The sequence below is a fragment of the Topomyia yanbarensis genome, chromosome 1 (assembly GCF_030247195.1).
Source record: "Topomyia yanbarensis strain Yona2022 chromosome 1, ASM3024719v1, whole genome shotgun sequence".
In the NCBI taxonomy this organism is placed as follows: domain Eukaryota; kingdom Metazoa; phylum Arthropoda; class Insecta; order Diptera; family Culicidae; genus Topomyia; species Topomyia yanbarensis.
The window spans coordinates 42,272,551-42,287,956 of NC_080670.1; the positions used below are offsets into that span (position 1 = coordinate 42,272,551).

General features: G+C 38.9%; 1 protein-coding gene, 1 long non-coding RNA gene and 1 pseudogene across 3 annotated transcripts; all 3 read left to right on the forward strand.

Moving 5' to 3' along the window:
- The first annotated feature begins 4,623 nt into the window (after positions 1–4,623).
- LOC131677460 (uncharacterized) lies at positions 4,624–6,653 on the forward strand. 2 transcript variants are annotated; one of them, XR_009303353.1, is made up of 5 exons: positions 4,624–4,819; positions 4,898–5,507; positions 5,646–5,965; positions 6,045–6,277; positions 6,580–6,653. It is a non-coding gene; the product is annotated as an uncharacterized LOC131677460 (long non-coding RNA). The 2 variants fall into 2 exon arrangements; XR_009303352.1 differs by lacking the exon at positions 6,580–6,653 and having other exon boundaries at positions 4,676–4,819; positions 6,045–6,562.
- A 2-nt stretch (positions 6,654–6,655) lies between these two features.
- Positions 6,656–8,009, forward strand: LOC131695075 (DEAD-box helicase Dbp80-like; annotated as a pseudogene).
- A 1,670-nt stretch (positions 8,010–9,679) lies between these two features.
- Positions 9,680–11,593, forward strand: LOC131677458 (uncharacterized). The gene is made up of 4 exons (XM_058957294.1): positions 9,680–10,157; positions 10,213–10,828; positions 10,890–11,351; positions 11,416–11,593. Exons 1-4 carry the CDS (start codon positions 10,011–10,013, stop codon positions 11,487–11,489), a joined length of 1,299 nt encoding a protein of 432 aa, XP_058813277.1. The 5' UTR covers positions 9,680–10,010; the 3' UTR covers positions 11,490–11,593.
- Positions 11,594–15,406: the final 3,813 nt, after the last annotated feature.

The following is a 15,406-nucleotide window of genomic DNA, read 5'->3' on the forward strand; positions in this document are numbered from 1 at the left end:
GTTTAAGCATTTTAGATTAAACCTATACTCATGAGTTCTTTATTACAGCACACAACTTTTTCCTGTGTAAATTGGATATAGTCCAGATCGCAGTACTAGATTACTACGGAGGGCCACATTACGTTACGGTCGAGGAATATATGAACGCAGATCCGGAATCACATAGTAATTCCCTAGAGTTGTCGAAACCAATCGACAGTAGATTCGCACCGGAGATCATCGCACACACGGACGATGAAAGAACTATTACGGTAAAAATCAAGAAGGATTCACCAGTCCGGCACATCAACCTAGAAGTATGATTTTTGAAAGAAATTGTGTGATTATAGTGCGTCTTTTTTATTTGACGTTAACCTGTTGGTTAATTTTGATATCGTGTTAAAAAAAATATTCAATGTATTTAAATATGTGAAACACTTGTGCCAAAAATAATGAGGATATTGCAGCGGTTACATCAATTTTCAACGAACTGACTAGATTTAATAAATCAACGCTTGCATTTGAATTTCGTAATGGTAGATTTTATTCACCTTCCAAACACTTGTCATTAGATCGGGACAGTGGACGTCGCAATATGTAGCGCACCTTTCTGCACCAACAACGAAATAACAACTACCTAACTAATAGGCAATCCACAAACCGTGAATGCTGGATCACATCGGTGATTTTGTTGGACGTTGCACCCACCCGTGTAACGAGAGAATCAGCTAATCAGAAACATCAAAGATTGCCTAATTTACCTGAATAATGACTAGAACAGTCTGTTCAACTTATTGTCTCGGATCAACAAAGGCAAGTACCCCTAGTGTCTCTAAACTAACATCCAGCACCGCCGGTAAAAAAGCAAATGTCGATGAAGGTAGATTTACAACAGCAACCCGCAAAAGCAAAAAAAAATAAGAACGTCCGATCGTGACCAGCAAGAAAGCAGTACCAGTGGCGCCACGAACGAGAACGATAATGCGAGAGAAAGCAGACGGATTTTTTATTGTCCCAGAGTAGCGGTGAACATCACAGCCACCACCAAGAAATGACTACAAGACCGCTAATGCGTTGCGCCATGTCAAACTAAAAAAGAATCAACTTCTCACACTACCCAACCGAGTGAAATTTTTTAATGCTGCTCCTATATTGAAAGCTGTCACTTTTCTACTTTAGAAATTCACATATCAACGAAATTTTTTTTGTGTCTAAAAACATGATACCCTTGGTACAGGAAACTTTTCATTTGCTTGTATATTCAATACAACTACAGCCAAATCAAACGAGAGCCAAGTTTCATCAAACTTCATGCAATCGCAAAATCGATCCGTCATAACGCGGAATAAGGCTGATTTTACTGCAGTAGACGTTTTTAAGCTCCAAGTTGTTTTTCTGCAATAAAAGTGATTCTATTTCTGACCGCAGCTGAAGATACCTTGCTAAATAATAAACTATTACGCAAATTGAATTTCAAAACTACAGTTTATTACATAGGCAAACATTGTTTGTATCAACTGTAATCTATCGTGAACCTGATTTGCATAAAGGCTAGCCTGTTATTTTTGTTATTTTTACTGTTCTTATAACTTCAAGTCTATGTAGACATTGACATCTAAGTAGGGTTGCCACCCTTCCGGATTAGACCCGAAGACTTCGGTTTTAAGGGCGATCTCCGGGCCTCCGGCTTGAGATAAAAGCCTTCTATGGGTCTGGTGAGACGATGGATTTAAAACTTTTATAGTACTGAAATTATTAGTTTCAAACTATTTTTTCTGGTGTTACACTGTCTGCTATTCTCGCTGCTATTGCAGCGGGCTTTAAGGTTCAAAGAACTTTCGATGAGTGTCTACACGAATTGAACGCTTGATAGTATGCGTTGGAAAAAAATACGTTCAACTTTGTCACCGGTTTATCTATATAAAGCATTTATTAAACTCTAAAAGAAGAAAATCAGTCGATTTATTAGATTATCAGGATTCAAATCATGTAAAAAGCTGGGGGAAAACAATTGACCGGATGGAATGGTGCTTTTGAAAAAATGGTGGTGATTTTTCGTCACACCACCACACTGTCCCGGGGCACGCGGCACAACTGCGTAGTGAAAAAATCACAGCCACTTTTTCAAAAGCACCATCCCGCCCGGTCAATTGTTTTAGCACCAACTATTTTGCATGATTTGAATCCGTGACTAAATCGACTGATTTTCTTCTGTTAGAGTTTAATGAATGCTTTATTGGATAAATCGGCGGCAAAGCTGTACACAATTTTTCCTACGCATACTACCAAGCGTTTAATTCTAACACATGTTCAAAGAAAGTAACTTGAGCCTTAACTGTTGACCAGTAAGGAGAGTCATACTTCTTTGTTGGAATCTCCCTTGCGATGAAGAACCCGCAAAGAATTCCGGAAGGCTCTGCAGTGTGTTTCACTCTTCTCTTCCTCTATGGCGAAAAGCAATTTCTTAAGACCCTGATTGTTGTGGTAAATGCTCAATATTAATATTTTTTCGGCTTTTCGACGATATACAACCCTCTCAAATAAAAAAAAGTGTGGTATTATGATTTCAGAGAAGAATTGAGGCCATGATCAGTTACGCCAATTTCGATGTCAGCGGCGAGGCGATTTACAATATCTATCAGAACATTAATAATTTTCAATTGCACATAATGTAAATGTTTTTTTTTATTATCAAACATTGCTCTAAATACAGTCGTGATTCGCTGGTTGGTCACTTTTTAACTGGTTCGCTTTTTAGTTGGACCATTGTCCAACTTAAAAGCATCTGAATGTCAAAATCTCGTGTGAAATTCACTTTGACAATCAAACTAACTATAATTAGAGATGTGAGCAGATGAATTTTCGGTCCAATTGGCGGATCAAATTCGTTCGTTGGACAGATGATGTGGCCCAATCAGCAATTCACGACTATACCAAATTGATGCGTACTATCTTCATTTTCCCCAAATAAAATGTTAAAATTGCTCTAAAATCGCTTTGATTCATGTTTCTGTCTGGTCTCTGCCAATACTCATGTTTTTATGCTTATACTCTATGTCAGGAAAAATCTCCGGGTGAAAGCCTCACTATAGAAGCGTTCCAAAAATGTTGATGTTAAATACCATATAGTACGCGAAAAGGTTTGGAACAAAGAAGCAGACCTTCTTTATCGGTCATCACAGGAACAAACTGCAGATATCTTAACTAAACCACTACCGTAAGAACCATTTAAGAAGTTTCGCAGTGCAATGGGATTGGAAAGAGGAGGAGTGTAGGTATACATGCGCTTACCAATTGTCTGTGGACGAGTTCGCTACACCGGTCAACTGTTTGTCTGTGAAGACTAGACGTGACTCACTTAATTTTATTCATTGTCTCTACTACATAAAAGCACATGTAATAATTTAATCTAAAAATTCGCGATGTTTAAATAAAACTTCTTCATGCTAAACCTGCGTTTTGTTATCGGACGGATTAAAAACCAGCACATTTCACCATCCTTGCAGTAACAATTCCTATGGTGCGAGTTGTCAGAATCTGAGACGAGACATGCAATTAGCAAAAAATGTATCAGTTTTTTGCTGAACAGTAAAATTGATAATTACAATGAAAGTTTATTGTAAATCTACTGTGAGAACTCTACGTCGAACAATTTCGAAACAGTATTAACTAGAATATTTATTGTTTTTTAATTGTTTGTAGCGTAAATGCTGTCCAGCTTTTTACGTGCCATAATGGCGGCCTAATTGTTCAGTTTGTAATACGTTTAATGGCCCTTTTTGGCAATAATTGTTTACGTCAACCGCCCAGTGAGATTAAGTCATCCTATGTTAGTCCAAAGCGTTGGATGTTTCTTCAATGAACGCCCGACATTTTCAACTGGGCGTTGCTGTCAAGCTGGCGTGAACGATTATTGTCAAAAAGGGCAATTAAACGTATTACGAACTGAACAATTTAGACCGCCATTATGGTACGTAAAAAGCTGGATAGACTTTTCTACGGCTCATGTACGTACATGTCACATGACACAAAACACTACATCACTATCTGGTGGAAAATAATAAACAAAGACGGCAAAAGCAAATGGGATTGTTTTCAACCAGGAAGCTACAGAAGTGTTCGTGAGACCGGGCGACAAGAACTCAATTGTGAAATTCTATTCGTGGATGCTAGGGAGAGATCACTTGCGATGCATTTTAAATAATCAACGAAATAAAATGCATTTCATTCCATCAAAATAGAAATTCATAATGTATTTTGCGTTGCGTGTAAAACGTAAAAACCCTACAAAAACCAGCCCTACATTCAACAAAACGCCGAACAATTTTTCTAATTTGTTGCAAATTTGTTATACATTCCTAGAGTGATCTGCCTCTAGCGTAGGTAGATGTCAGTTCCAGCCCCAGCTCAGCTTCTCGCCGCCATTCTTTAAGCACCTTTAAGCTAAGTATGCACCTCTTGCGAAATGAAATTTCCTATACAAAACCTATGCATAAAAAACGTCGCGAAATGTTCGCGAAAAAAAATTTCGTTTCCATTTCGTAAGCGGTACGCAGCTCTCGCGAAAACGATAACGAAAAATGAAGTTAGCTGAGACACGGATCGACAAACGATAAGTTTCATAATAGTTCCGCGAGACAGCGCTGCTTTCTATGCGCTGTCACCAAGGCAAACTTTTTCCTTGCGAAATAATGGTCAGCGGTATTATTTCGCACGGAGGCTCGCGAAATTTTGACAGGTTGCAATGAAAAAATATAAGAAAACACAAGATTGGCAATTTTTTTCATCGCAACCTGTCAAAATTTCGTGGTTTAGAAATTCAATATTTCGAATTTGAATGGTAAGTTTAAAAATATTACTGGAAGTGATTGTTTCTAGTTTTAAACAATTAAATTTAAATAATTAATATTATTTGCAGCACACCCAAACAAAGCAAATCAGCTCAACTAATCTTGTCTCAACATCCTGGATCTGGCAATCAGCCAACCAACATTAAATCGATACAACCGCAGCAGTACCAACTACTCCAAATCCAGCAACAGCCCCTCAAAAAAGGACCACATAGCAATTACTGCTCAAACGAACAACAGGAGTTTACGAATGATGGACACATCGGAAAACATTTCATCGGCACATTCTGCCTTAAAACATGTCTGCCACTATTTTTGAAAATATCACTGCCTACACAGTGCTCGTGATTCCATTCCAGCAGCAGCAAGCAATCACTATTCGAGTGCTTATCGCCAACATTTCACAGCAAGCTCAGCAGCAGAACCACCTTCAACCACAACATCAGAAAATTAAGATTTCTTCCAGACCATGACCATCATCCTAAAGGTCGGTAGCAATAACGTTCAACCGACGGTACAACCTGGTCAGCAACCGCAATTAGTGCAATAGATCCAACCCAAATGTAGATTTACCAACTGCAAAAAAGATAGCAACAGCACATTCAAACACAGTAGCAGCAGCATACTATACTGTACCATGCGGTGTGCAGGACTTTTTTATTCAGTTGGTGCGGCAAGGTGAGACATTTTTATTACCTTTTTTATTTCGAAAGGATCAGTACCGTGTTTAGTACATTGTAATGTAATACCCTATTCTTCTTTAAAAAGCTCGAGTTCACTCATTTACGGATATTTTTTTATTATGATTTTTTTCAGATCGAACACCAACAACATAATATCATGGTAATCACCCAGCAAGAGAACGCAGTGATAATGGGCCAACAGAAAACACAACATCAAGATGCAGGGAAGTGAGCAGGCAAAAGAAGGCATCGTTTTTTCCGCAAGGTCGCTCTGGTCAAAATTTCAGCGAATTGCAAGGAATAAACCACCCGAGGGACAGTACCCGTGCTGATTCAGGACGATTTCCCATACTTTGTACCTTGCTATTGAATTTTAATACCCGATCGAAACGATGGCAAGCGCTGCCGATAACTGGGTCAAAAAGACGACGGATCAAGAAATTTCTGCACTCGGTAAGTGTTTTTTTGTTATAACCTATTTTTGAAGCGATCATTGGGATGGGATTTGAATTTTTCTTTTCAATACAAATAGGTTAGCGAACTGAGTACATATCATCAAGGATAAGGATTCAGAGCCGGCGGCTGGCAGTCCAGAGAAAGAGAATGCGGAAAAACCTAGTCCACCGGCAGTAGAACCAAAGCTGCACCTGATGTTTGGAGTTCGGTAGCTACAGAAATTCTGACTCTAGCAGCTCCTGAAGAAAAACAAGCTGCAAGAGAAAATGGAGAAACACCTTCCTCCGCGGAAGATGCAGAGGCATTCAAGTAAGTCGAAATCTGCAGAAAATTTTGATTAGGACATAAGGAACATTGACAGCCTCTCTTTGTTTACTTTCTCTTTCGATTATGACGTCACTATAACACTTTGCACTAATTTTCCAGTACATAGCCGATGGTTTTTACTAAAATATTAGGCAAAGAGTTGAGTACTAAATATTGAAACGACCGAGTAACAAACAGAAGAGAAAGACCCCAAAGAGAATCTCATTGTTGCTTACGTCCTATTCTAAATTTTCTCCCGAAATATTTAGTATCAGCTTTAAAATTATCCGTGACTAATCTTTTAGCCCGGCGGATGCAAGTTTGCTAATGAAGGATGTTCGCTAAGATCTAGTAGAATCAAAGCTGGATCTGAAGGTGCAGCGAATCGCCGGTTGGTTGGTTAAAACTTTCGAAGTTTTGCACGTGAAGCCGGGATTACTTCAGGGAGTTTATGCGATGGGTTTCAACGCCCTTCCAAGATTCAGGAGATGGCTCTGTTGGCCGGTCCGCCACGGAATATAATCGCCCAGAGTCAGTCGGGAACAGGAAAAACCGCTGCCTTTGTGCTGGCAATGCACAGTTGAGTCCATCAGTTAAAAAACTATCTGCAGGTGATTTGCCTTTCCCCCACGTATGAGCTGGCAATTCAGAAGGGGGAAGTAGCTGCCAAAATGGCAAAGTTTTGTCCGGAAATCAAACTTCCTTACGCCGTTCGCGGTGAGGAGACCGTCAAAGGGGCGAAGCTGACTAATCATATCATCATCGGAACACCCGGCAAGCTAATTGACTGGGGTATAAAGTTCAGGACGTACGACCTAGTTTTTCCTTTTTGTACTGGACGAGGCGGGTGTTATGGTCGGTGTTCTTCTTGGCCACGTACGAGCGCGAGGTAATGGAGTTTGCCGAGTACATCGTACCCAATCCGATCGTCATTCGGCAGGCGCGGGAGCAAGAATCACTCGATAACATCAAACAGTACTACGTCAAGTTCCGCAACCAGGACGAGAAATTGTGTGATTACCGTCGGACAAGCGATCATTTTCTGTCATATGATGTATAGGACAGTTGTAAACGTCCAAGTAAACTTATTTTCAGAACTGTTAATCGATCGAAACAGGTACGAAAAACGGCCGGTTGGTTGACCTGCAGGATGTCCCAGGATGGTCACTCGGTAGCGGTACTGTCCGGTAATCTAACGGTGGAGCAACGGTTGGAACGAACGTTTTGTCCAGGGGTAAGTTCCACCACTTGATTCTGGCTACAGCACCAGGTTACGGAGAGATTCTTTCGTCTTAGGTATCGACGTCGAACAGGTGACCATTGTCGTCAACTTCGACCTGCCGATGGATTAGCAGGGACGAGCCGATTGCGAAACGTATCTACATCGAATTAGACGCACCGGTAGATTCGGTAAGTGTGACTCATTCTTGTGATCCTATAGATTGTATTTCTTCCCACTTCTTTAACAGAACGGAATCACCATCAACCTAGTGGGCAGTGATCGAAACATGATGATTTGCAGATCAATCAAAAAACACTTCCGGAAAAAGATTCAGTTGCTAGACGCGGAGAACTCGGACGAAATTGAAAAGATCGCACCGTAAAGTGTTTTCGACCAGCTACTGGTCATACTTGTTTTGATTCTGAATTTATAATTTTATATTTTTTTAATTTACAAATGTAACCAACAGGGTATCGCAAGCTAATAAATTTACAATTACAATTACAATCTCTACCCAGTTCTATCCAAACATTTGAAAAGGGCCTAACCACAAAATGTAACAAATTGAAATTTCATGTTTTCCATTAACAAATATCTACCCGAGCACGTACATAACGCAACATTTGATTATGAAGAATTTTGATAGCGATTTTACAACAATTTATAAAAGGGCCTAATTGATTTTTATGACCGAACTGATTATGAAAAGACCTAACTGATTGAAAAGTGCCTAACTAGCAATACACTCGTTTTAAATGGATTATAACGTATTATTGGATTATGACTGATTGTAAAAGGCTTATAACATCTTTTCCATAATTTACATACAGGGTCAATTTGACCATCAAATTAGAATTCAGTTAATTCGTCTAACTTTCGGTGTAATATCAGACTTGAACAGCATTTTTTGTGTGAGGTATTCTGCCGCTAGAAGCAAAACTGTCCCATGTTCTATGGGAATCCCTATACACATGGGACAATTATGCTTCTGGCGGTAGTAATACAAGTAGTAGCAATATGCGCAATTCCTTAGTGTTTCATGCAATAATAATTACCACGAATTACTTATGGCAATAAATTTCAATTACGATTCTCACAATTGTTATACCAAAAATAGGTTTGTATCCGTACTGATTATTGGTAGCATTCCCTGAGACTTCCGGAACCTTTAGTAGTAGCCATTGTTATCATAATCGATTTTTAACGTAGTTTAAAGCCTAGGGTTTGGTTCGACCTGAAACCGGTTGAGTCGGAGTCGGTTGTTATATTTGCGTTATATTTCCGGATTCCGAAACGTGTTTCGAAAGGTAGTTTCCCCGAGACTTGTGAAAGCGGTAAAGGCGGCCAAGGCAATCAGATTTGCTTCTTAATGGTCAAACGCCGATTTAGACTTACGATTCGGACAATTACAATAGATTTGGTTTGAGCGAATTTCGATCATTTCCCTGGGTCTTCTAGAACCGGTAGAAGCAGCCAATTTAGATAGAAATTGGCCAGCCAATGATTTAAATTTCCGATTGCAGGAATTGTGCTGTCTAAATTGGTCAGACTGAACTTCCCCGAGACATCCGGAACCGTCACAAATAAGCATTATGATTAATCATTCTCGAAATATGATTCACGCTGAGTACGTCACTTCCCTGAGAGCTTCATGAATGGCAAATAGGTTTACAATTGTTACCGATTTCATACACATCCGTGATGAATTAATAAAATACATCATTTAAAACATTTAAATGACAACAGAAATATAAAAAAGAAATAAACAAACAACAGCTGATGTCGTTTTCCAGTTATCAAAAGCGACATCTAACAGCAAACACACAGACTAGTTTTCGCGAGCAAATGTCAAAATTCCGCACGGAAGAAGGAAAAATATTTCGCGACCTCATTTCGCAAGAGGTGCATACTAAGCTTTAGCAAGAAATAAAGAACCCTTTGATTCAGGGATACCAGGTATCTTTTTCAAATGTTCATTTGTCTTCAACAGCCAGGATTCTGAATCGGTTATTGATTTTGAGCCAGAATCCTGCCAGAAATCAGTCAGACATCCGAATAAATTTGCCTTCAAAATGAAAAACGCCTCTTCACAATATTTCAAATGTCTTCAAAATGAAAACAAATCTTCAAATCTGGCATCTCTGCTTTAGTTACACCCTGTAGCAAAAGTCAACTGTGGCAATTATTTTTTTCGTCCAGTACTTGCTCGTCGTTCAACTTGTCGTTCATGTTTTTAGTTTAATTTTACCCGTTTTTGTATTAGCATTAGTCCTTTCTTTGGCGTAGTTTAACATAAAAAGTCGGCATCGCTGAGATTAAATAATTTAATAAAACTTGAAACTTCACAATTGTAATTGTTTCCACGGAGTGTTAAATGCGATTGATTTACACCAAGAAAGGCACTGTAACCTTGGAACCTTTTCCATCGTAGGGTATTAATCGCGCGTTTCCCTATAAAATAACATCTAAACATTCAGTGTCCAAAAACAATCTGAACATCGTTACTCCTTTAAGATGGTAATATTGAACAATGAAAATGACGGTTACGACATCGAGGATTTGGAGCACTTCATGATTTGCTTCAATTGCACAAGATGTTCACCGTTCCTCATATACGCCGGCTCTAATGAAAGGGTCGAGAAGTACCGCCCTTTAAACTCGGTAAGTAAATCACTGCAAAGTGAAAACGGCCAAAATTGTAAGCTTTCTGTTTCAGGGGGTTCATCTGTATTGTCCAGATTGCTCGCCGGATCCAGATCACTTTGCAAAAGTATATCCGGGTGAGAAAAGGTTATTCGCAGAGAGCAGTATACTAAATGATAAACAATTGTTGGCAACGCTTGCCCAATTCAAATACTACAATCCACACTATGAACAGTTGGCTTCGCCCGATCGGATTATTATTACCGAAAACACTAAACTACTTCAGCCTTATTCCAAGATTTCAAAAAAACCTTTACCCAGAGCTAAGAAGCTAGAGAGACTGATGAGTCTGTTCCCGGAATTAAATCGCATGCCTAATATTAGGTTTGCTAGTCAATGGGACGTTTGCGCTGCCGTGAAGAAAAAATATGCGGAAATCTCCGATAACTACATGGCACTATCTGAACAACAATCCTGTGAGCTATACGATATTTTTGACACAATGGCGGGTGAGCGGACTCCTCAAGTTCAGCGACAAGAACGACTTAGTCAACGTGATCGTCCTTCAATGCAGTCTATATCAGCAGAAGAACCAATGTACTCAACTGAACAGTCAGAGACTCAATCTATTCAATTGATTATCTCAACAGACTCCTCATTTGCAACAGACATGATTCGCTTACAAGACGGTAGGTCCTAAATACATAAAAAAGGTGCGCTGTCGACATATACATTTTCATAATTTTTCAGGATCAACCGAAGGGAGCGCTGCTGAAGGACAGATATCAGTCGCATCCCTAGTAGTTTCTTCACAAGACAGGGAAGATACAAGTTTGGCGGTGGATTGTGGAAGCGAACTTTCCGAACAGACTGATTTTGCAATAGAGTCCGGAATTTCGCAGAACATTTCTAGTCAGCTGCCTTCTCAGCAAGATTTTTCCAATAGAACTGAGACTTCTTCACAAAGCGTTGTCTTCCCCGAAGTGAATGTTAGTTCACAAAGTTTGCCCCGTACCCAAACCGTATTCACTATTGACGAAAACGTAGAAACAGATGACGGAACAATAAATCACAGCGACGAGGCCGACGTTCCTAATCCGCCTAGAAAACGTTTGTATAGCCAACAGTCATCACAAAGCGTTTCATTGCAAAGCCAAACAGCTGGCCCGAGTTCTAGCGGTATGCCGCCTAAAAGAATTCGGTTTTCCTTGCGTGAGTTGATTATTGATGTTTCGAAATTGCCTACTTCCAGATAACAGTAGTTGTTTATTTTCAGCTGTAAATCCCGATCCCTTGGAATACCGGCCAAATTACCCGTCAGCTCGTATACCTCGGCTGGGAGGTGGCTGAGTGGATGTCTGTAATCATTTTTCTAATAATATTTATTGAACTTATGGTTTAGTTAATGCTGAAGAATATATTGTTCCGACTGAGTTGAATTTTCAATCTTTAAACGGTATTTTCATTCAAATCGAGAAATCAAATGTTTTTATCATTTCCTATAAAATTATAATAGACCGAACAGTTAATACCACCCACCATCAAAAGTGAGTATAAAACGAAAAAGCTAATTTCAACTAGACTTCAATTTTTGTATCAAGCCAACTACACCAAAACGATCACTGATAAAAATGTAAACGTTATGTCTATTAATTTTACATTGATTTTTGCAATTTGCGGTGGCATATAGACACTATTTGCTGGCACATAAACCTAATGTGTTTATTTGTTATTATTGTTATTTATCGGGCTGTATCAACAACCTATTTCTGCAATCTATGTGCATTAACTGTACACCTATCGTTTCACTTTAAAGTGTGTGCAGTGCTTTATGATCACACCTATGACCGCGCACCCGGCTTCCCATGAGCGTTTTGGCGGCTCAGAGCCTGTCCTTCCACTCAGGGATACATACAGGCATACATGCGAACTTACATTCATACAACTACAGGTAATCTTCGATACAACGTACCCTCGATATAGCGTCACTCGATATAACGTACATTTTTCCTCGATATAACGTACAAAATTTTTAATTTATTTTTCAGGTCCAAATTTCTTTTCAATTACGCATGTATTCCATATTTTAAGAATTCAATATGTTACACACAATCTTAAAACGTACTATTTGGGCTTCCAATGAGCATGTTAGCAATTGGCTATTTCATTGAAGGCCCCGAGAGCGATTTTTTTCAATTTCATTTGCGGATGATTGTTATTTATTAAAATCAAACATGTATCTCCATAAATAATACAAGATCAGTAATTTCTAACTGAAAACAAAAATAATTATATTGGTTTGACCATTGTTGGTTGCACAGATAAAAATATTTTGTAATTTTAAGTTTATTTTCATGCACATATTTGGAGCATGAAAATAAATGTAAAATTAAGTTCCACCACAAATACACACGACTTGTCGTGTTTTCTTCAACGAATTTTATTATAATTTTACACATAGATTGAAAATTACAGTTTCTTTAAACGGAAAACCAATGCACTTCAATGTATTTACTCGAATATTGTTGTAAAATGAATGACATGTAATATTACACGAATGAAAGTGTAAAATTGTATGCTGTTTGATGCTCCAATTGATTTTAACGTAATTTTCAATCAAATTTTGGATTCAATCGTTGTATGTTTACATTCGCATTGATTTACATGTTGTTTAAATTTCATTATTTTTTTGGTGTGTGGTTTCAGGACTGCGGAGTCTGATTCTCTGGGCCGAATGACAATGTTTAAATTTAGCATGTCTAGTGCTATCATATTTGATGACAATCAGATACACAGATAAAAATATTTTGTAATTTTCAATTTATTTTCATGCACATATTTAGAGCATGAATATAAATGTAAAATTAAGTTCCACAACAAATACACACAACTTGTCGTGCTTTCTTCAAGGAATTTTGTTATATTTTACACGTTGATTGAAAATTACAGTTTGATTAAACGGGATACCTATGCATTTTAAAGTGTTTTTAATCCAATATTGCTGTAAAATAAATGACATGTAATATTACACGAACGAAAGTATAAAATCATATGCTTATTGATGTTCCCATTGAGTGCATTGAATTCAACTTAATTTTCAATCAAATTTTCGATTAAAGGTTTGTATGTTTACATTCATATCGATTTACATGTCATTTAAATTTCATTATTTTTTGGTGTGTACAATCGCTTCCTGAAACTCCTGAATTCAGTACTTCGGATTACAGATTCTCGACATTTGGGTCATCAAATTACATACCCATGTGATCTGCGAATCGTATTGCAATTAATGCGGACACATTCAACTCCGATTTCGGATATTCCTGAATTCAGTTCCCTGGACTCATGATTCTTTTGTCTGTTTTACATTGATGTTGCCATCATGTGACACATGAAATGACGTCCCATTGACGATCTACGAGGAATCCAGTGATATTTATCAAAATTTCTTGTTGCTTAGACTCTTGAATCCGGTTACTAGAATCGAAGATTGTTTTCGAATCCTGTTATGTGTCACATCAAATAAATAAGAGTGAGAGATCATATTTGTAATTACACGGACAACTGTGCGTTTACGACCGGTATGGGGTATTTAGGAAACCGGTTAGCGGATTGAAATATATTTTCAGAAATTCTTGAATCGTGGATACAAGTGGATCTTCTTAGTCTATTCTAATGATGAAAGTTCATAGATTGCTTTTATTTGATGAGGCACAAATGGCGGGAATATTAAAAAAAACATTTTACAAGCCCACACAGAATAATAATGGCTAATGACTTAATAATTAGAAAAGGAGTCAAAATAAGAATATTTTCAATAAATTTGATTCATACAAACTAAAAAAATCTGAATATTAATCAATTGCGGCATCCTTTTATAGAACCAAAAAAAAAATCAATTGCGGCATCATTTTTATAGAACCACTATAATTTTCTTATGAGAAAAGTTGTTTCACACTGCTAGGTAGGTTAGATTTTCAAAATTATTTACGATTTATCAAAATTTTTCAAAATAAAGTACCATGAGCAACAATTCTGTGAGGATTTTGCATGCTTCGATATAATGTACAATTCGATATAACGTACAATTTTTAAACCGAAATGTACGTTATATCGAAGTTTACCTGTATATATACCTAAGCCAGAAGACGCGTTCAGAGAGCAAGATCTTCCGGGCGGCCAGGGCCGCTTTTAAATGCGAGATAGTGCTAAGTAAGTCCACTTGCTACAAAAAGCTGTGCAGAGAAGTAGACGCCAACGCCTGGGGAAATGCTTACCGTGTCGTTATGGCCAGAATCAAGGGTCCAATGGCGCCAGTCGAAATGTGCGCCGACAAACTGAAAATGATCGTGGGGGGTCTTTCCGAAGCACGACCCAACCGCATGGCCGCCTACACCGTACGTTGATGCAGACGGTTGAAATGTTAGTGACAATCGAGTTTCCAACGACGAGTACCTTATTGTGGCAAAAGAGCTGAAAGCGAAGAAAGCTCCCGGACCGGATGGTATCCCCAATGTGGCACTGAAGACTGCGATCCTGGTATTTCTGAACATGTTCAGGATAGTCCTACAGAAATGTCTGGACGATGGCTAGTTCCCGGATAGAAGAAAGATCCAGAAGCTGGTGTTGCTGTCAAAACCAGGGAAACTACCAGGAGATCCAGCATCGTATCAACCTATATGCCTGCTGGCTACTCTTGGTAAGCTTCTGGAAGGGGTCATCAATACTGCGCCGTGGTAACGATAGACGTGAAGAACGCGTTTAACAGTGCTAACTGGGGGGCTATCGCGTAGCACTGCACAGAATGCGGGTTCCGAACTATCTGTAAGGTTCTGAAAAGATATTTCCAGAACCGAGTATTGGTCTACTAAAACGAACATATGGCAGAGGTCGATTAGGGTCATTTTTAGAGTACCTCAGGGTTCCACACTCGGCCAAAAGCTCTGGAATATAATGTACAACGGAGTGTTAACACTGGAACTGCCCACGGAAGTTGAGATCGTCGGCTTTGCAGATGATGCCCTGACGATAACAGAGGAGACCCCTGAGGAGGTGGAGATGTTGACGGCAGAGACAATAGGCATCGTTGAAACATGAAACTGGAAAGCTGACGTAAAGTTACAGCTGGCTCACCACAAGACCGAGGTAGTGTTGATCAGCCACCGTGAATCCAGCGTGTCGAGATCAGCGTCGGGGGACAATCCACCCCATCGTTGCGTGCGCTGAAGCACCCGAGTGTGATGGTCGACGATCTGTTAGATTACAAC

Coding starts and splice junctions, on each gene's coding strand:
- LOC131677458 (XM_058957294.1), top strand. CDS start 10,011: ATGGTAATATTGAACAATGAAAATGACGGTTACGACATCGAGGATTTG. Junction 10,829..10,889: donor CATGATTCGCTTACAAGACG/GTAGGTCCTAAA, acceptor ATAATTTTTCAG/GATCAACCGAAGGGAGCGCT. Junction 11,352..11,415: donor AAGAATTCGGTTTTCCTTGC/GTGAGTTGATTA, acceptor GTTTATTTTCAG/CTGTAAATCCCGATCCCTTG.